General features: G+C 40.4%; 1 protein-coding gene across 1 annotated transcript in view; it reads left to right on the top strand.

Annotated features, from left to right (window-relative positions):
* The window catches only part of PRKCQ (protein kinase C theta), a 72,115-nt gene that overhangs the window by 6,527 nt on the left and 43,555 nt on the right, over window positions 1-22,033 (top strand). The window contains exons 2-9 of the mRNA XM_088468905.1: window positions 3,184-3,383; window positions 4,281-4,341; window positions 7,379-7,541; window positions 10,677-10,708; window positions 10,802-10,887; window positions 13,881-14,010; window positions 15,807-15,916; window positions 18,285-18,387. Of these exons, the coding sequence (XP_088325031.1) occupies window positions 3,184-3,383; window positions 4,281-4,341; window positions 7,379-7,541; window positions 10,677-10,708; window positions 10,802-10,887; window positions 13,881-14,010; window positions 15,807-15,916; window positions 18,285-18,387 (885 nt within the window). The remainder of the gene's footprint in view (window positions 1-3,183; window positions 3,384-4,280; window positions 4,342-7,378; window positions 7,542-10,676; window positions 10,709-10,801; window positions 10,888-13,880; window positions 14,011-15,806; window positions 15,917-18,284; window positions 18,388-22,033) is intronic.

Genomic DNA, 22,033 nt, shown 5'->3' with positions numbered 1-22,033 from the left:
ACATACAACAAATATTACTGCGTAAAGATAAACAAATGCTGTACACCAAGAATTTAATACCACCACTTGCAAACACCTGGTGACTTCTATCTGTCTATCAAATGTACTGCAGCCAAAATATTTCCACTTAATGGTTTATGTTTCAGACTGATTGGCACCTATAGTGGGTAAGAAATATATCCATATCCGATACCTGATCAGAATAGAACTTGCTCCTTCCAAATAAACTACATACGGTAACTGGCATTGGATCCACTCTCTCTGAAATAGTACTCTATACCAATCCCTGAGGAAAGGTACATTTGTGTTTATGTGGTCAGTAACAATGATATACCATGTCACAGCCCCTTGAATGCATGGATATGAGTGTCACCCCTGAGTGATGTGTTAATGATAGTCCCATCACTGCAGTGTATCTAAAGGTATTGGTAGGGCCAGGAAATAAAATACTTCCTTGATGCAAGGAAATTCTGCACAGTCCAGGAAAAGAGATCTTAGTTCAGGAAATAAAATTCCCAGGCGACAGAAAGGAGAAACCCTAACTCTCAGATTAGCAGTTGTTTAGTAGCAGGGTTCCTTCCAAACATTACTATGGGAGCAAGAAAATATCTACTTATGCATCAAAGCACATCAGGCTAGAGCAGAATTCCAGGGAGAAGGGTGCGGCCACGCCTGGAGATGAGGGGACAGGAAATAGGTCACCCTCCCCACTTTTATGAAAAAGATCATTTTTTTATATCATTACTTATCATGCTTCCATTGGGCCCTACCATACATTACAACTACTCCTGACCTTCTCAAATTAACCTTGAATCTAGCCAGCAGAGCTTAACAAAACACTGGTGTGTGTGACATACACAGGTATAATGGAGTGGGAGTTGGGTGTCTGATTAGATAAGTGCTGGTCATGCCTGCTGTGTCCTCCATGGACTTGCCACACTAGCTCCTCAGTTCAGCTCTCCCCACAGTGGACCAGTCCAACCTACAATGCAATATTTTACCGTTCCATACTTTCGTTGGCAGGTTCTTTATACCCCAATCCAACACAACGCTAATATGAAGACTGTCCATGGTATCCACGGTTTAAGGATTTTTTCCCACCATCTTAGGAAGAAAATAATTGTTCATTTTATTTTTATTTCCCAGCATTACAGTATGTCTATAAAAAGTACAGCTCTATAAATTCAGAGAACACACATACAACAAATATTACTGCGTAAAGATAAACAAATGCTGTACACCAAGAATTTAATACCACCACTTGCAAACACCTGGTGACTTCTATCTGTCTATCAAATGTACTGCAGCCAAAATATTTCCACTTAATGGTTTATGTTTCAGACTGATTGGCACCTATAGTGGGTAAGAAATATATCCATATCCGATACCTGATCAGAATAGAACTTGCTCCTTCCAAATAAACTACATACGGTAACTGGCATTGGATCCACTCTCTCTGAAATAGTACTCTATACCAATCCCTGAGGAAAGGTACATTTGTGTTTATGTGGTCAGTAACAATGATATATCATGTCACAGCCCCTTGAATGCATGGATATGAGTGTCACCCCTGAGTGATGTGTTAATGATAGTCCCATCACTGCAGTGTATCTAAAGGTATTGGTAGGGACAGGAAATAAAATACTTCCTTGATGCAAGGAAATTCTGCACAGTCCAGGAAAAGAGATCTTAGTTCAGGAAATAAAATTCCCAGGCGACAGAAAGGAGAAACCCTAACTCTCAGATCTTCAAATTATTGTGTCCTTTAAAGCCTTCCTGAATAGATTTGGGGTCAGAGATAATAGAGAAAATTGTCAACCATAATTCAAGAGAGGCTCCCTGAGCTAGAAATGGTGACAGTGGAAATTTGAGGAGCAAAGGATAAGTATAGAGAGGGAAGTTGGAGAAACTGCTGTAAGTGGCAGTGGGAACTCCAGAGCAGTGGTATATCTATAATGGATGCAGGCTAAGGACATGGGCCTCTAAGGTAAGAAGACCCGCAAAAACACACATTGCACATATTGCTATGATTCTGGTGATCTATTCAGCAAGGGATGTAGTTATCATTCTGGCGGATGGCATGCCGCCAGTCTGAATCCCAACAGGGGAAGCCCGACACGGGACTTAAGATAGGCGTTGAAATACCGACGCCTATCTTAATATCGATGCTGGAATCCAGAAGGACGCCAGTCCGAATGAGGTAAAACTGGGGCACCCTTAGCATTAGCCATGGGGGGCGAGTATTAGGGTTAGGCAGTGTAGTGGGGTCAGGGTTGGGTTTTGAGGTGGGGGGGTTAGTGTTAGGCACCCCTAGGGGGGAGGGTTAGGCACCATTGGGGGGTTTAAGGTTAGGCTCTAAGGGGGAGGGTTAGGTTTAGGTACAAAGGGGGGAGACTTAGGTTTAGGCACTAACGGGGTGGGTTAGGATGGGTTAGGGTTACGCTACAAGAAGGGAGGGTTAGGGGGAGAAGGGGGAAGGATAAGTATACTTACCCGACCCCTGTCAGGATACCAACCATCGGGATGCCACTGTCGGTATTGTCACAGACAGCCATTACATACCCATTCCTTATGCAATATGGTTCTGGCACCAGCAGTGGAAATATGGGGCATGCACAGAAGACACTGACAAAGTGCCAGAGTCTGTTATCTAATGTGTATGTGCCAGTGCCATTTTTTTAGGGAAGAGGGGGCCAAATGGAAATCTGCACACACGTCCCCTCCTGTCTTAAAATGCCCGTACTCTGAAGTCAATAAGGGGTTGGATGCCGACGGTCAGAATACCGACAATCAGAATCCTGACAGAATTTTGTAAGCATACTAAGCCTCACCCTAACCCTCCCCGAACCCTAACCAACCTTTCCCGCAGCCTAGCACTAACCCTCCCCTCCCACAGCCTACTGACTCCTTTTTTATATACCTAAGAACTGTGCTGGAAAGAAAAAAATAAATAAAGGTGTTTCGGAGGTTTTGATACTGACATTTATGATGGTAGTAATATTAAATGCCAAACCAGAAGTGTTTTGCAGTCAATGTTGTTGCCATTTTAAATTTTGTGTTTAAAACCGACAAGAAGACTAGCAATAGGGCCTTACTTATGGCTTAACCTTTTTGCCTGCATCATAGATCCCTGTACTTTTGAAAGTTATGGATGTCATCAAATTAATATTTCTTGCACTGCAGAAAATGGCAAGATGTATATCCAGAAGAAGCCAACCATGTACCCTCCTTGGGAAAGCACTTTCGATGCTCACATTAACATGGGAAGAGTAATGCATATCATCGTGGAGGGGAAGCCTGAAGGGGCGGTATCAGAGACCACAATTGAATTGAATTCTTTGGCGGAGCGTTGTAAAAAAAACAATGGCACGATGGAGATATGGGTAAGATGCCATATTCTTTTCTTTTTCTTGTATATTTAGTTTTCAATTTAGAAAAATGGCAGGGTTACATAAATTGGCATCACATAGCAATATCATGCCAAGGTGAAAGACCTATGTATCATTGAGTTCCAGGGCATTACTTGATAGATACTATGACTGATTTACAGGGGAAAATACAGGGGACCCCTACTCATTTTGTCCCCTGTATTTCCACAACCAGGAATGGCTCACTTAGCCCAGTGCTGGTTGATGAAAATATAGGGGAGCCCTATGTTTCCCCTCCCCCTGTATTTTCTCAATCAGGACCGGGTCTGAAAATCCTGGTACTGGTTAGGCTTTTAGGGGAGACCCCATGTCGTTTTTTTTTTTTCAACAGTTTACTATTTTTTTGTAACACAGAAGACTTCACAGATCTGAATGATCTGTGAAGGCTTCTGTATAACTCGCACCTTGTAATGAAAGTCGCATTGCAAGGTGCGAGTTTACTGGCAGTTTAACTCGCATGTACTCGCATGAGAGTTAAACCGTGACACTGAAACTTGTACCCTATTACATTTGCGAGTTTTGGGACAAACTCGTAACTTCCAAATGTGCGTGAAGATCCGAGCTTGTCCTGCACAAAAAACTCGGACCCTATTACATTTGGCCCCTAATGTCTCAAACAACCCATGGAACATAATATGGGACTTTCTCACCCCTTTGCCTCCTTTTCCAACTTCCTATACAAGAGGGCTTATTTCCATTCTACTTTAGCAGCATTTATGCCTTATATTTACAAAATAAAATGAACATTTAAAAAAATTGTAATGCAAATCTACAATTTCCTTTTTTTGTACAACTTGCTTATGTTGAGAACAAATTTTTGAAAAATGCATAATATTATTTGCTTCTGTACAGATAGAACTCAAACCACAAGGCAGAATGATAATGAATGCAAGATACTTCCTGGAACAGACTGGCAAGTCCATTTTCTATGTAAATGTACTCATTCACAGTGACATATGTGACTACTGTAGATCAATTCTAATTTTTTAACAGCATGTGTTTTATGTGTATTTGTATTTAAGTGTCTAATAAACTTTTGTAGATAGAATTAGCAAAGTTATAAAATAATTTGCTGGAAAGAAACAATGAACGGAAAATTCTGTATCATTTTAGTTAAAATACTGATGGTGATTACATAGTGAAAAATAATCTCTGACATCTCAAAATAGATTGTATTATATTAGTGGTAATGACACGGTCTTTGGTGTCAAATGTACTTTTAAAGGCTTTGCTAAAATGTTGCTGTCATGATCCCTTTTATTTGGTGGGAGCACGCTTGTAGCCTGGCTAGGATCACAAGTTGGGCTTATTTTTGCTGTATACTCTCTTCTGCTTTCTCTTACAGCTCCTCTCAGACAAGGGAGCTGTAACATTTCAGGAAAAACTAAAACTGTGTTGTGTAGATGTATGTCCACAAGCCTGACTATGTTTGGAGAAGAGCTTTGTGTTTGAAAATATTTGTTTTTATGCAACAGAAAGACAGTGGTTTTGGAAATAATGTGTGTGCAATTGTTGATACTGCAGAGTTATGTAGGCACACATAAGATGATTCTAATGCTACCCATCCACTACTAGATGCGGGGACGACGGCATGATTACGACATCATAATCGTGCCGTCGTCCCCCTAGGGGTGAAGTGCATACACTGAACGTTCAGACGTTCAGTGTATGCAGATCAATCATCCTCGAACATGGCAACCTGATGGCAGTCGTCAGGTTGACCGTCATGTTCGGGTAATGATAGATGTTAAAAATGACCAGCGGGCGCGCGCATTGCTGGTCATTTTTAACATTTTACTGCCTGATTTGCGGGCAATTACCAAGCGATTGAGCGATAACGACGGTCGATGGGCAGCATAACTATGCACATCCCAGTTACTTAATAATTGGTGTTGGTTTATTGATAAATAGACACAGTTGTACTTACTGTTGTACACACTGATGGATGGATTGAAGCTTTAGCAAAGCGGGGTCATATACAGCTCACCAGTCAGTGAGTGTATGCTGCTGGCAGGTAGTGGTGCAGGATGATGGAACAGCTTTATGCAGGTATACACTGGGGTCTCTCACATGGAGCTAATAAAGGAGACCACTGTCTACCACCATGTCTTTATACACAGTACTAAGATGGCTGCAGTCACATGTACATACAGTACCTCCCAACATTTGCGTGGATGAGGTTGAGACAGTAGTGCGTGCTGGAGGCACAGGCCTGAAATGAGGAGCATGGCTTAGGATCATGGGATGTGGCCTCATGGAAAATGCCAAACCGCTAGCCATACCCCGTTTTTGGCATGCTGGGGGCTTGTCCAGTGCTCCGGTAGCTGCTGGAAAGCCCCCAGCCTCTCCTAGAGCTGGAACAGTGTGTGTGCATGCGCAAGTCTTCTATTCACCATAGCATAGCAGAGCAGCAGTGTCAGAGTGCCTCCCCGACCTCCGCCCTGCCTGTGAGACACTGCGGACCAAGGGTGGGACAGCGTCAGTGCCCAGGAAGCGGGCCTGTCCCACTGAAATAGAGACAGTTGGGAGGTATGCATATATGGTAGCACACAAGGTTGGTGGACAGAACCTCCCTGCAGACTCTGGGTCCTAGTGCCCAGCATGTATGCAGTGCAGGAACATACTGCTTTCTAACAAATGGTCCATCAGTAGAAAGAAGTCCAAAGGTAAATGCATTGAAACAGAGTTTATCAAGTTAGATAGATTGAGATAGGGATTCCCAAGGCAGATAGATATAAAGATGACCAATAAATGATCACAGTGGTTAATTACCAGGCTGAGGGAGGTCTGTAGAAACAATGGAATTTGGCCATTTACAGTACTGCCAGTCTCCATTTAATAGAATAATAGGTTTGTCCACTGATCCTTGGCCATTTTTGGTAATTAGCCACCAAGAAAGACAGGCTATTTTACTTTGAAACAAACTACGGGGTCTATCCAATTAGGTGTGAGTTTGTTTCATGAAACTCACAAAACATCACATGAATACGCACTCCCAAGAAATGCAAGATCCAATTAGAAATGCCTATTCGTGGTAATCACTGCAAGTGTGTGCGATTTTTCTACAAACTGCGACCTTGGAGAAAGTGCCTGAAAAAGTGGGAAGACCAACCTGGACCCCAAAAAAGTGACAACTTCATTAGCAGAATCATATAAAAGGCTGTTAGTGGGCATAAGGAAAGTATTGGAGGTTTATAGATGGTGTAATATGGCTGATTTATGCATTTTTATTTATTTTTTTTAAAAGGAAAAAAAATATCAAAAAGCAGACTTTTTTCATTTAATCATAAAGGAAAAATCAAAAAAGTAGAAAAAAAGGTGACTAAGTTTTTTTTCAAAGAAATGTAAAAAAATATAACAAGCAATTTATTTTTTTAATTTAAAAAATTAGTTTAATTAATTTGGGGTACCCAAATTGGGCCAATTAAGCTAACTGAAAACTTCCAAATGCTTAATTAGTAATTAGGGGGGTGGGTAGTACAATGGGTTCTGCACTGTATCTCGACATTTTTACCTTTAAAATAAGGATTTTCCCTACCATCTCACACCCTCAGGGAGGTGCACACAGAAAAATGCAAATTTCCTCTGGAAAAGCATTGCAAGTTTGGAATTGGATTGCAACTGCAAATTGCAGTGCGATTTTGACGTGAAAACAGCTCGAACAAGCCAGCTCTCACCTAATTGGATTGACACCTACATTTTAAATTGAATGTACATATTTTTGTTAGCCAAATGTAATCTGTAAACTAGAAGTGTTAGTTAACAAACCTAACTGATGTATAAATTATAAAGGCTTAATATCTATTTCTAATAAAAATGTATTCCTTACTTATTACATATTAATGCACAGCAATAATGTTTCATCTTCACTGTCAGTATATTATATTGCAATATGAGAGTGATTTTATTTGTGAAATATAAGATCATTTCTTTTGCTGTGTTTTTTGCAGACCCTAAAAGTCATTATGAATCAAATTCAGAAAGCCAGTTTGCTTTACATCAACGACGTGGAGCCATTAAACAGGCCAAGGTTCATAATGTGAAGTGTCACGAGTTCACAGCAACCTTCTTCCCACAGCCAACATTTTGCTCTGTTTGTCACGAATTTGTTTGGTAAGTTACAGGTATCTCAGTGGGCATGTCTGAGTGTGGTTGTGTCCACAAAACTCTGTGCAGTTATTCTCGTCATTTTTCCTGCTTAGTGATCTGTAAGACCAATGTGTTTGAAAAGGTAAAAACATCTGATACTGCCTACTTGTAGAGTTTTGGATCCTTCTTCACCATAAACCCCATTAAATGTAAAATATCTAAAGAAAAATCTGCTATTTATTAAAACAAAAAGTTTATATTAGCAATTTAGATGCACAGGTCTCAAAATTATGACCAAATCACAAACTGTTGGCATGCCTCAATCTACCCCAAATGAGTGCTCAGCAGTGCAAAACCAGTCACAGGCCTTGTAAAATCTGCCACCTACCATTAAAACTTGGGCAAAACAGATTTTGCCCTGCCTAATTTTTATTTTTGTAAGTAAATAATAACTTATATTTGTTAAAATGCCTAGTATACAGACTAAAATTTTGTGGGGATACTGATCTTTGTAATCTTGCCCATAATAAGAATAATTTAATTACAGTAATATTGAATGTATGGACAAGCAGCAAAACAAAGAGAAACCAAAACATTATCAAATGACATTTACACTTAATGCATTCATTTTTTTTAATTTTAGAATATTTTTTATACCTTCTATTAAATGAGTGGTATCCTATGCAACATTTTAATTATAGAAATATCAAAAAGCAGTGCTGTTCACTCAATTCCTTAGTACAATTTAATGGACATGTAACATGCAATAAAAACATATGAAAGAGAAAAAACACAAATAAAATCACATTAATAAGTTAATGCATAAGCATTTAAAATGAGAGCATAAATGGCTGCAAACGACATAAAAAGATGACATGCCCTGGAGCACTGAAAAGATAGAAAGGACCTGGTATCCTGATTTGATGAATCAAAAGTTCAAAACAGCGGCACTCATTTATAATAGATAGTCCAACAGATGGCACTGTAATTGATTTACCCACTGAAGTAGTCCCCAATGTCCTGAATTAGAGATGGTCCCACACAGAGGTTAATCCAACGCAGGAGAACGGACTGGGTGATGATAGGTGGGGCTGGAACTCATGTAGCAAAGTCCAAAATGTGCTGCTGTAAAATGTTGATATTTCAGGTGGTCCAATGTTACGTCAGGATCCAAGGTGCTTGAGTGCAGTGTTTATGAAGAAATAATAATAATAATAATAATAATAATAATAACAATAAATTGAGTAACTCAATTGTGCATTATTAAAGAAATTCACAAAACATTACCTGTTGGTGGTACTTATGGACTGGAGTTGAGAACCACTGTGACAGACAATAGCATGCAAAACACTATAATAATGCCATAACATGTTCTTAGCAATAATTACATATATACAATAAATAAATAAATACACACAAAGATATGTAATTACATGACATAATAATAATAATAATAATAATAATAATAATAATAATAATATTATTATTATTATTAAGCAACGGACTCCAGGTTGCCAATCCCACACTTAACATTGCCATCTTCAAGTGGCAAAAGACTTCTGTTGCTCAGCCCCAGTGGTGAATAGCATTTTTTTTTTAAATAACAACTAAAAAATAAATTATTAAGTGGCTGCTGGACAGTACAATACATGTGACATTCGATATCCCCTACACCAAATAAATAATTAAAATTAAAAATTAAAAATCTAAGAAAAATAAAATTAGAACAGGTGGCCTCTGGGTGACCTAATTAGGACACGTGTCATTTTATAGCAAATCTGAGCCTGCTTGTGGCGGGCCTGTTTTAATGTTGAGGGCTGGTGCTGTGGACTCATCAGCTCCATTATTTATATGGCCCTGGGGTAGATGCTCGGCTTGGAGCTAAAACACGGGGCCCAAAGTAAGACCAGAGAAGAATCCCAGCCAAGCCTAAAAGTCCAGAGAAAGGCTGCTGGTAAGCGGATTATCTGCACACATGTTAGAAGGCGTTCAGAAGTCAGGCAGTGCCCTGAATAGAGGAACCATTCTGGTTTGCTTATTGAAAAGTTTGCTGGCTTAAGGCCCTATATTGGCACCCATTCATGGGGCACTGATAGGAAAGCTACTATCTGAGAGTTTCACTATTACAACTTACAAACTGGCAAGCCATTGTAGTTGTAAAGGAGTAGAAAATTCCTCTGGATTCAGGTTCAGAGGACCTGATTCAGACCCGCTAACGATTTCGCATTCTGCGCATGCATAGCAGTGCGTGTGCTCGAACCACTGCGAAAGATCAGAATGCGTTTGCTCGCTGCACATAGACAACCCAGAAGAGTGAGTGACAGGAGAAGCCGTTTGAGTGTGGTGACAGGGGCTGGCCACTAGAAACTGGGGAGTGAAGGTGCGAATGCAGGCGTGCCTGAGCGTCCTAACGCCATTTTAGAGGCATGCATAATTTAGAGGGAGCGTCATTGTACACGTCACCTGACTGGTTTTTACACAGAAGTATCGCAGTGCTTGCGGCAGGGTATGGTCCACCTCAAGCGCTGCGATCGCATACTATGTTTCCCGATGTACCGATGGTTGCATACACTTCCTGGAGATGACGTGCAAGTGGGCATCTTAAGACAGGGTGGTGGGCGTCTGCATACACAATGTGATCGCACTCTAAGACATAGTGGGCGTGGTAATGCCTTGCTGTGCGATCGCCCTGCCTACACAATTTGCATATGCATCGTGCGAGCGAACGCATCTAGCGAGTGGGTCTGAATCAGGTCCAGTGTTAGTGAAGAGGGAAAAGCCATATTGCCAGTGAGTTTTTGTTGGCAGGATGGCTTTTTTATCACTTTGCTCTATTCATCAAAGTGTAGTATTGCTATCGCCAGTGATTACCATACTGATGGTAGGTTTTGATGGTGAAAGCGTCTCCATGATTTTGTATAGGGAAGCACATATTTAATACACAGCTGTTTAAAAATTATTTTAGAATATAGATATTATCTATGTGGTCTTTCTTTCTACTGCGTTATGTGAACTTTTCAAGCTCTGAACGAGTATCGCCGGTCGGGCAGCTGCGTATCTCTCAGCTTCCTCTGCAATATTTTTTATGTTAAACTGTTACATTTTTATGTTAGAATGTACACTTATCAACACCTTTCAGGATATTTTACTCTTTTTCAGGGGTCTTAACAAGCAAGGTTACCAATGCCGAGGTAAGTATTATTTAAGTTACTATATTAGGCTATAGGTAACCTTCAGATAATGAGATATAAGACTTAAAAATGTTACTCTCTAACAATATTTAGAGTGCAATGCAGCAATCCACAAGAAATGTATTGAAAAAGTCATCGCTAAGTGCACAGGATCTGCAGTCAACAGCAAAGATACAGTGGTAGGTCCATCATTCATGTCTTACAGATGTAAATACATAGAGAAGTCATGGTGTTCTAAGCATTTCCACTTATGCTTTGATGCAATATTGATCTAAGACATTTTCCATGTTATTGGGGATCATTAGAATTAAATTTAAGATGAAAAAAAGTGCTAAAGCTGGGTACACACTAGGTCGACAGGTCAGCCATTCGGCCGATCTATCTGGCGATGTGCCAGGCTTGATAGGTCAACTGGGCGGGCATTTAAATTGCCCGCCCAGTTGAGCTGTCAATCACCTTCGGGTCTCTGCAGAATGTGCACGGGCGATCAGCAGGTCATCCGTACACACTAGCAGATAACGATATATCTTTCAGATAACCGATATGTCTTTCAGATATATCGGCGGGCACAGCCAGGCGGGCGGTGATGATAAGAGGGGGAGACCTAAATAGTAATATCTTCATATATGCCCATATATCTACAGTATAATTTCCTGATGATAGAATTATCTTACCCCACAAAACATAATCTCTCTGCTGATCAGACGCATAGTCAGATCCACCGCTGTGCCTATGTTACACCAGTGACGAATGCTACCATACAGCCAGGACTATACATGATCACTCTTCCTATGCACAGCCATGCACAGTCTTAAAAAAATAGGGATAAAGTCCCCAAATGCATTTTTAGGACATCTCAATGACGATTGCAATACTTTCGCTTTTCATCTCTAGCTCTTAAATTAATGTCTGTCTTGTGATATAGGATATGACTCTTCATTTCTTTCATAATGCTACTTTACAGGATATCCCACGAAAAATCTGTAAGTAAATTAAACACAAATAGAATAATTTTTTAATAATAAAATATGAAGTGTAAAGAAGTTATCTGATAATTGGGAAATTAAGTTAAGTGGTTTTATTGGAATATACATAATTTCTACAGTCACCATGATCATAATATAAAATATACATTTTGAATCTGCTCTTTGTCAGATATCAAGCACACAAAATGCATAAAAATGTAGGGCAGGGCTGGATTAAGCCTTTGGGAGGCCAGGGGCACTTAAGACAGAGGGGCCCTCCCCCTCTTGTCATCACCACCCCCTGGTTGTGCCTATTATGTGTATGTCTCCTCCACCCCTCCATGAGGCAACAGCAGCACAGGTCTTACCTGCATTCTTGCAGCGGTGGCAGACTCTAGAGCCTCCTACCGGGCAGCATGAGGACCAATTCTGCTAGTCTCCAGCCTCCGCCGCCCAGGGCCGTAGAGAGCTGTCCCAAGTCCCATTACTATAGAGGGGGCATGTCCTAATTGCAGGAGGCATGGTCACACCCCCTTAGAATTATTATTTTTTTAATAACCCTATTTGTAGGAGGGGGTGCTGTGAGCCTCTTGGCTCGGTGCAAATCCAGGGGGGGCATGATCAGTGTGATCGCTCCCCCTCACAGGAAGAGGAGAGGAGACTGCTGTGCTGCTGCTCAGCTCAGCAGCAGCAGTGAGCAGTCTCCCTGGTCTTCAACTGCAGCCCAAAACACAGCAGCATGTGCTGGGCTGCTGATAGGTAAGAGGGAGGGGGGGCAGCGTAGGACCTGGGCCCCCACTGGACCCCTCCAACAAGCCTGGGCCCAGGTAATTAGTACCCACTCCCCCCATCTCGGTGTCCCAGCCGACGCCAACAACTGCTCTCCCAGCAGCAGCAGCATGGCCACTGCCATTCAAAAGGCAATGTTTTTCTGTAGGTTTTCTGCACCAATTTAGTGCATTGTCTATTGAATGAAAAAAATAAATCTCACTCATCACACTGTTTTTGTCAGTTTCGACTGTCTGAAATCAGTGAGATGATTTTTTTGGGATTGCCCAGGCAATTTTGCAAAATGCCCTTTCATACATCCCCCTGCACTTAACAAATTGAATTCAATATTTCTGTAACTGTGAGAAGTGTAGATTTACATGTCGATTTACCTTTAGAGAATTAGGTGATTTGCAAATCTCCTTGTTGATCAGTAAACAATAAGATATTTGGCCAAAATTTACTTTAGATTGATCACCCTTATGTGCTGGAAGTTCTAGAAAAGAAATAAGATTTTTACCTATATTAAAATATGCTGTAATTACATTTTGAAGTTGATGAAAGAACAAATGACAAGTAGAAAACTTGTCTTTAATAGTAATGATATTATAAGTTATATACAGCTGGAGGTCATTTAGGTAATAGTGATCATAATATGATCAAATTTAACCTGCAAGTTAAGAAGCAAATTTGTAGGACATAGTTTATGTTCTCCAAAACCATGAATTTCATAAAGGTCAAATTTAACCAACTTAGGGAAGCAGTAATGTACCTAGACTGGGATACTGTTCTTTTAAACAAAAACCTAGAATCCAGAATGTCCCATTACAAAAAAAAAGCAAATATATTAAACAATTTCTGTTGCAAGTGCAGTATACATTTTATATCAACAAAAGATCTAGAAATAATAAAAAAAAATCAATACAGCTAAATAAGAATTTTATAAAAAGTTATACATGATAACAAAAAAGAAACTGTTAAAGTGTTAGGGAATCGCCTACAGAGGCAGTAATTAACAACAGATAGCTGTCTTCCTAAATACATTATTTTCAAGAGCAACCACAAAGGAGAAGACAAGGCTGGATAAGGTGCTGAGTACTATAAAACTAAGATCACCATTAGATACCTAACGCAGGACAAAATAGCGATATGTCTTTACAAGCTTAAGCTTGATGAACCACATGGAAAATATATTATGTTTGTTTCTTATATGAATGAACTTCCTTATATAGTGGACAGTACCAAAAAGTAAATAAAGTGCCGATAATTAAAGTAAATTAAGTAAATAAATCGCCAATAATAATTATAAAAAAAAACTAAACCTGAAAATCTTGGAATTCCTATACCCATAATAATATCTGCATAATTCTAAAATGTCTTTTTCTAAAGTTTCATGAAGCAATTGTATAAATTGCATCCCATGACCTATTTTCTTACAGCTCCACAAAGAAAGATTTAAGATAGACATGCCGCACAGATTTAAAGCATACAATTATAAAAGTCCAACCTTCTGTGAACACTGCGGGACACTTCTCTGGGGCTTGGCAAAGCAAGGATTGAAGTGTGCAGGTAAGTACTGGAGTCTTTTTACTGGCATCAGTAGAGAAGTGCAGGAATCCTATGTATAGCATTGAAGAGGTTTTGCACTGACAGAGAAATGCTCCCTGTGGTTTTGGCTATTCTTAATGTTTTACTGGGAACCAAATACAATGTCATCCTCCCAGTATACCTGTGCCTCTCCTACAGCCAGACCGGTTATGTCTGATATGATAAACAGTACAGATGTGCAGTAAAAGTTCTTTCATATTCATTTCTCTATTTAGATGTCATGTGTGCTTCTCCTTTCCCTTCTTACACTATAATATACTCTCTACAATGGCTCCTAACCCTTGGTTGCTGCCGCCATGCTGCTTGTTTGAGTGTTATGATCGTGGATGCAGCAATGTTTATAAATAATATATTTGTCCTGCATTGTTTTGTACTGTTAAGCTGGCCACACACTAGACCAACTTGCATCCAACCATCCAACTAGTTGATTGGTTGGAATGAAAATCTGGTAATGTATGGGAGTAAATGATGATCAGCAATTTGCTCCTAAATGCCAGAAAACAGATGAAAATGGTCGTCAGACAAGTTTGTTAAATGTTTGTTGTTTGAACAAATTGTTTAGATCAGTTTTTGTCCATTTTCCGGCGTTTGGGAGCAAATTACCGATTGTCATTTGCTTTCATCCCTTACCAGATTTTCATTCCAACCAATCAACTAGTTGGCTGGTTATACAGATAATCTTTAGATGTGTGGCCAGCTTTAGTCACTGTTTTCTTGTTTTGCTCATTTGTAAGGCGCTGTAGAACCCTTGTGGTACCATAAAAGTAAAGGATAATGATATAATAAATAAATAATAATAACATGAAGGGGCTGATTCTGGGTCGGATGCTGCAGAATCAATGTCTGCTTCTTTTGCCCTTCCCTGGTTTACAGCCATACATGAGACTGTGCAATCCTTAGATGCTGTAATACCGCTTGGTGCATCGTTAGACACAACCATCAGTCGCACCATGGAAACTTGCACCAGCCGCATGCTAGGTGCAGTATCTTCATCAGACTATGGCCTCCAATGAGAACCATTATGCATCTGAGTTTGCAACCACTTTCGTGACACATATGCGACGGACTATCTCCGTCCGCATAGCTAGCTCCCTGTCACCTCTCAGTCACCGCCCAGGAACCCCCAGTACAATTTCAATACATTTCTGCAAATGCAACTCTGCGCACGGATGCATGCACAGTGTAACTTAGATGCTTGCACAGTAGAAAATAAACTCCCAACTGTGTCCGATATCGACATTGTGTGTGACTCAGTATTAATTGGTGATTGTGAATGACAGCCAAGAGGAGTCACACAGCAAAGAGCTGTAAAACGCAGTCAGATTATGAAAAACTTTATTAAATCGATTGTCTAATTGAGCTAATTTGGCCACACAGAATCCTGACTTTCTGCAAGATCACCAAAGGGCTTGATCTTGCCTATACACAGGTTATCTTATCTAGCATCTATCCTAATCCCAGCCAACCAGCGCAAATTAATATTTAAATAATCTGTGTTAAGTTAATTTCAGATATCTTTAATAACCAATACAGAAAATTTTTATCTGTCAGTGATGTGCATACTGTCATAGAAAATCTTAATGTATTCAGTATGTCTGATGATGTTTATAATTATAAATTATACTAAATGAAGTTAATTGATAAACACAACTTGTATAAAGTAAAATATTACTTTTCTTGGTAACTAACTGAAATAAATGGTACAAATGCCCTACTGTACATATGCAAATATTTGTCTTCCCTCTTTCTTTATAAAGAATGTGGAATGAATGTCCATCACAAGTGTGAAAATAAAGTAGCAAATCTATGTGGGGTTAATCAGAAGTTGATGGCAGAAGCTCTTGCCCTGATAGAGAGTAGACAACAGGTAAATATGACTAGTTTTACCAATGTATACTGAGTCTGACTGCTTTATATCTTTCCAATAGTATACACACATTCTCCTGTGTTCACAGCTGTTTAATCCCCTCACTTTTTAGTTTTGCTCTCGCAGTCTCTTTTTTATATGGGATATGTAGCAGATTTTGAAGATTTCATCACATAAAGTCTCCAAAAAATTAATAATTAAATGCGTTATTATACTACAAATAACTGTGCATAAATACATTGTCTTTTTCGGGATGCAGTTAAGATGCCGGCGGTCGGGATGCTGGCGGTCGAAATCCCGGCGCCAGAATCCCAGCCCGTGGCCAGAATACCAGCGCAGGAATCCCAACATCACTTGAGATGCCGATGCCGGAATCCCCAACGGCCGGCATCCCGAACGTAAATATAGCGGATAGGTTTAGGCACCACCGGGGGTGTGAGGGTTAGACTGTGTAGGTGGGTTAGGGTTAGGCTGCGTGCAGGGGGGTTAGGTTTAGGTGCCACCGGGGGGGGGGGGTTAGGCACTAAGGGGGTAGGGTTAGGTTTAGACACCAAGGGGTAAGGGTTAGGTTTAGTCGTTAATGGAGACGGTTAGGCTGCTGGGGGGGTTAGGGTTAGGATGCAGGAAGGGAGGGTTAGGGGGTGCAGGGGAGAGGGTTAGGATATTTTCTGAGCCCCTGTTGGGATTCTGAGCATCGGAATGCCGCTGTCTGTCTTCTGATCGCCGGCACCCCGATTGTCTGTCTCCCATATGTATTCCTTTTTTTCATGTACTTTTCTATTGTAATGTACTTTCAACTATGTATTTGAGCCTAAATGATTATAGCCAGGAGTCTCCACTTCACTGGCCAGCGAATACAAATGCTTTACCACAGTGAGCCAATCCCAAGCAGCCAGTGTGCAAAAATACATGTGATTGGCTGGTTCCAATGATTCACAGATTTGATCAGTAGCATGCAGGTGGGTCTTCTTTGTAACTCCTTATGTTTATGGGAGAGGTTCTTTTCGGGGGGACCACCTTGGATCAAGTAAGTAGAAAATATTTTTTAGTATTTAATAATGTGGTAAATGAAGGTTTCATGGGTCATTTATTAAAGTTTAAAAAAAAAAACTGTTTACTTTTTATATAGTAGGGAGAGACTTTATGGACAAGTCACAATACGGCCATTGGTTGTTTGCCTACTGCAGGAGAGGTGATAAAAAAGCTATACTCCTGTATATGTCGCTAAAATGTGGATCATTTGGGTAAACCTGGTCCTGGTTTGGACATCTGCATGTTGTGGTCTATTTGCAGGAAATCTAAAGAGTCAGCATAAATTATCCTCATACTCACTGCTATGCACTGCTTCTTATGGCAAAGCCCCCTGCTTCTGGAGCTATCATGAGACAGGGAACCTGAGCAGAGGGCCCAATTCAGTATGGATTGCAATTGTGTACGCAGATCGGCCAATAGTGCGTATTGCATATGCGTATGCACTGTAGTGCAAGTGTGCAGGTTAGCATTGCGAACGCACTGCGATCATGCAAATAGATAGAAAGCCATTGCAGAGTGAGTGACGTCAGCATTTAGGGTTGGTGACGGGGGAGTGATCGGAGAAATGCAGACGTACCTGTCCGTTTGAACGTCATTACATGGGCATGCAAAAATTAGCCACTGCAACGGCATTCGCAGCTTGAGTACTTACTGCGTGCAACGAGACTTACAATTTCTGAGACAGGTCAGAGCTGCTGTAATACTGCGTACGCAGGACTGCGAGGTATTATGGATGTGAGAAAACAGTAGTGGGCGTCTCTATGCTGGCTGAGCGGTTGCAGACATTACCATATTTTCACAGCAGAACTGCATGCGATTACACAGCCGCGATCGCAATAGCGATCCGTACTGAATCAGGCCCAGAGTCAGCAACTGAGAGTGCAACAGTGTGCTTTTGTGTTTTCCTAGGCTGACTTTTTATGCACTTATATAATACACTCCGTATAATGTATACAACTAATAAATGATAATGTGATAAGTTTCCTAAATTGAGATTAAATATAAAAGACAAAATAAAATAAAAAGCCATTTATTCTCCCAATTTATTTAATTAATTTGATAATAAGTATACAGTAAAAATCTAAATTGTCTACAACAAGCATCTGACTTGTCGGTTCTACGATATTCCAGCCTTAATGCCATTGCATTAATTTATGTAAATATAATTTACTATTGAATATTAATTTATTTAATTTTGCATTGCTACACCCTCTTTTATGCCAAGTACATACTTATCTGCTACATCTGCAAATGTCTTTCTCTGTGCCATTTAATCATTAATGACTCTTGCAATGTTTTACCAGTAGCTACCAATTATGCTGTTTCCTGATCCCAGGGTAGAAGACAACGAGATTCCGAAGACATTTACAGAGAAGGCCCCGTGGAAGTTGGCTCCAGAACCATAACGCAAGACCAGGCTTTACTATCTGCCAGGAAAGGTATATTAATAAAGCATGATAAAAATACTAGAATATTTGCATATAAGAAACACTATTAAGATGATCTGTTAAGATATGTGGGTGCCCTCCCTCCTGCATTATGACCCCACCACTGCTGCTTATTCTAACAAATGAGGTGGGCATTCTTCTTTCCTGAGTCTGGAAGTATTGCTCTTGACTAGGACATAATAGTGCCACACTCTCAGTGAAATACTGACATGAAAAAGCAGTAGTCTCATATGCAAGAAGCTGCTGGATGCTGTTGCTTCATGTCTTCCCCTGGGAGTTCATAATGTCATTCATAATGTCAACATTTATAATGTCAACATGCTAACGTCAACAAGGTCATATTGTTAACATGCAGCATGTCGACATTGACCACATCACCACTGATGAAATGTCATCAAAACATCCCTGTTAGTTTATTAGTATCTTACTGTACCTGGTACGGCGGGTTTGGAGGCTATAGCCATGGGCATAAATACTATAAATGAAAGGGGTGCAGCTGCTATGGGGCCTAGAGCTTAGAGAGGCACATCTTCCTTGTCAAAGTTACATGTGTTATATAAATTTTTCACCATTGGGTAGTACTTAGGCGTCCTTACAAAATATTGCTATGGGCCAACAAATACAGATGTTCCTCACTTAACGACCTACCTGTTTAGCAAGTGATCAGACTTACGACTGGCACTCTGACCAGCTAACTGTGGCTTGCAGGATACAAAACACATAAGAAGACAGACCTTGCCACTAGAGGAAGGCATGGCTGGGCGCAAGACACACAGGAGATCTTACCTCCCATGAGGGAAAGGTTTGGACGAGGATGCAGCGTGCTCTCGGTGGAGGTGGGGCACACACAGGCACATGTAACCCTCTGCCTGGGTCCTGCTGCATCTCGCCCACTATATATCTTCATTAGTGACCGTTTCATTTAACAACCAAGTCATAGGAACGGAACTCGGACGTTAAGTGAGGAATGTCTGTACCTAGTTACACCCCTGGCTCTAGTGGTGTCTTCCAGGTTCTGCAGTGACATCCTGATGACTTCTGGCAAATCCTGCAGAGCTTTCCCGTAGTGCCTAACCATGATTTCCCTTCCAGTAACCTAACCCTCATCTTAGGACCTAACCCTCCACTCCCATAGCCTAACTATCACTCTTTGGTCCCCGCAGAATTTCAGTCCAGGCTGAGTCCTGCTCAAAAAAGAAGAACAGAAGGCATTATATATGCCTGTCATGGAATAAACATATATACTATATTTGTGGTTTAGGAGTTAAAATCTTGTGACCCCAGGTCTAGGATATATATATATATATATATATATATATATTGATATTTGAGCAGTTAAAAACATAAAAAAAGTGTTAAAGCTACATACATCAAAGTAGAAATTCATCAGTGTGTCACCGCATAGCATGGCACAGATAAAGCTGCTCAGTCCCAGCAGCAGTATCTGTCGTTCGTAGCTGTGGGATTCTCTTGATGACGTCAGTGCGTCTATGTAGTTTAGTCATGCCCAACTATTTTAAATTTCAGGGTCAGTTTTACAATCAGTGGCGCGGAACAGCAATGGGATCATCATATGTGCCAAGTTTCGCTAATCTTTGTCATGGGAGATGGCAGTACATTTACATTAAAAACAATAACCCATATAAAAAATACATCAAAATCTATGAAAGTTATATGCAGTAGATGATATACTAATTGTGTGGGAAGACGAGAAGAGCTCATTTGGAGAATGTATGGAATATCAATACCAATTATCTAAATTTAAGGTTCACATACAATTTCCAAATGGAAAACATTTAATTTCTGGATCCTGTACTTGACATTAGCAAATGGAGTGAAGGAATGAAAGTTGGGCATCTATTTACTAAGCCTTGGATGAAGATAAAGTGAATGGAGATAAAGTACCAGCCAAATCAGCTCCTAACTGCCATGTCACAGGCTGTGTTTCACAGTTAAGAGCTGGTTGGTTGTAACAGCAACTTTTATGTTTGTTTCATGTCAGGAAGCAACACATACTACAGTTCAAATGTTGTATGTCTTTTTATTCTTGAGATGTATGATGTACATTTTCTTTTTGCTGTTCAATAAACAGATTTTAAAAAAAAGACCTGATTGTTTGGCACTTTATCTCCATCCACTTTATCTCCATCCAAGGCTTAATAAATAGACCCCTGCATACTTATACACATATTAAAACTGTGGATATTAACAGTTATGTGCATTATGAGTGTTGCCATCTCAGAAAATGGGTTCAGAATATCCCATATTCACAATTTGTTAGAGTAAGGATAAAAAAGAAGTTTGTGACCTTGATGGGGCAGAGAAGAGTGGCCAGAGAGAAACAGATCAGCATGTAGTGGACTCCTATAACCTGGGAGGAAATACTTTCTCTTCTGTGGATGATGAGCAAGGAGCCGGAAGTGAACTGGATAGGGATGTGAAGTGCCACCCAGTCGCTGATGATTTGTGAAAGTGTAGACTGGAGGAATGGTCATTGACCAGAGGTCCCTCCCCCTGACCCCCCCCCCCCCTCTCTACTCCTGCTGTTCACATTGTGCTCTCAGGAAGTGGAGGTAGGTGCAGTCCCCTCAGGTGAAAAATTGCAAAGGAATTCACAGGGTGAGCCTGAAAAAGGAACAAAACAGACAGGTACCTGGGTGATTAATCATTGATGGCTGATACAGAGTATTTAAGCAGCTTGCACCATACCGGAACTAATTAAATTAATACTCCAAGACTGCTCATACTTATTTGGATTTACCAGAAGCTAACACGGCAGTGTAATCAGCCTATTGTAAACTGACTATTGTAAACTCCACGGTACATTATAAAGTAAATGTACACACACAGAATTGAGCAATAGTGGCATTATAGATTCAATTAAAAACTTCAAGTCAAGTACTATCCAAACAAAGGGATTGAGCATTAAGGAATATGCATTGTTCAGAAAGGCTAAATCTACTATGGAAAGAGAGAAATAATCCAAATAGCCAAAACTACAGCAATTATAGTGGTTCAGAAAGAATAATAAAAGAAATAATAATGAAATAATCAGGCAATGTGCAAGAAACTTGTGCTTTCTGCATTCATCTGTATGTTAGGTATTCCTGTAAGAACAAGCAAAAAGGAACAGGTATAAATATTAAATACTTACCATCCATCCACTGTGACCTACAGTATATCCTGACTGAGTTTAACTGTTTACATTGATTGGAAGAGTTAGAGCTTGGGTGGATGCACTATCAGATGTATAATACAATTCTAGTAACCTGACTTGTAATACATATACTATCTGTACATAGGGCTTAATTCAGATATGTACGCTAACCCGATGGTTAGCACACATCTCCAATGTTTCCTGGTCTGTGCATGTGCACACAGTTTACCTAAGCCTCTGCCCGATTCACAAGCAGAAGCATTTGGGAAGTGGGGCGGAGCGGTGGCAGGGACAGCCTGCATGCCCTGAAATGGGGGCACATCGCCCCTGATTTCTAGGAGTGCTGAGGCCAGGGTCTGCATTCATGGACGCAGACTTCCTGGCCTTGCAAGCAGTCAGGAGCCGGCCAGCCTGCGTAAGCTGAGGCTTACTCAGCTGGCCGATGCTGGGGAACGTATTCCCAGGCAGCGACCATGGTCA

The sequence above is a fragment of the Taudactylus pleione genome, unplaced genomic scaffold (genome assembly GCF_031769625.1).
Source record: "Taudactylus pleione unplaced genomic scaffold, aTauple2 ptg000086l, whole genome shotgun sequence".
In the NCBI taxonomy this organism is placed as follows: Eukaryota; Metazoa; Chordata; class Amphibia; order Anura; family Myobatrachidae; genus Taudactylus; species Taudactylus pleione.
The sequence above is the reverse complement of the archived record's forward strand: the minus strand, read 5'-3'. Positions and strand labels throughout refer to the sequence as shown.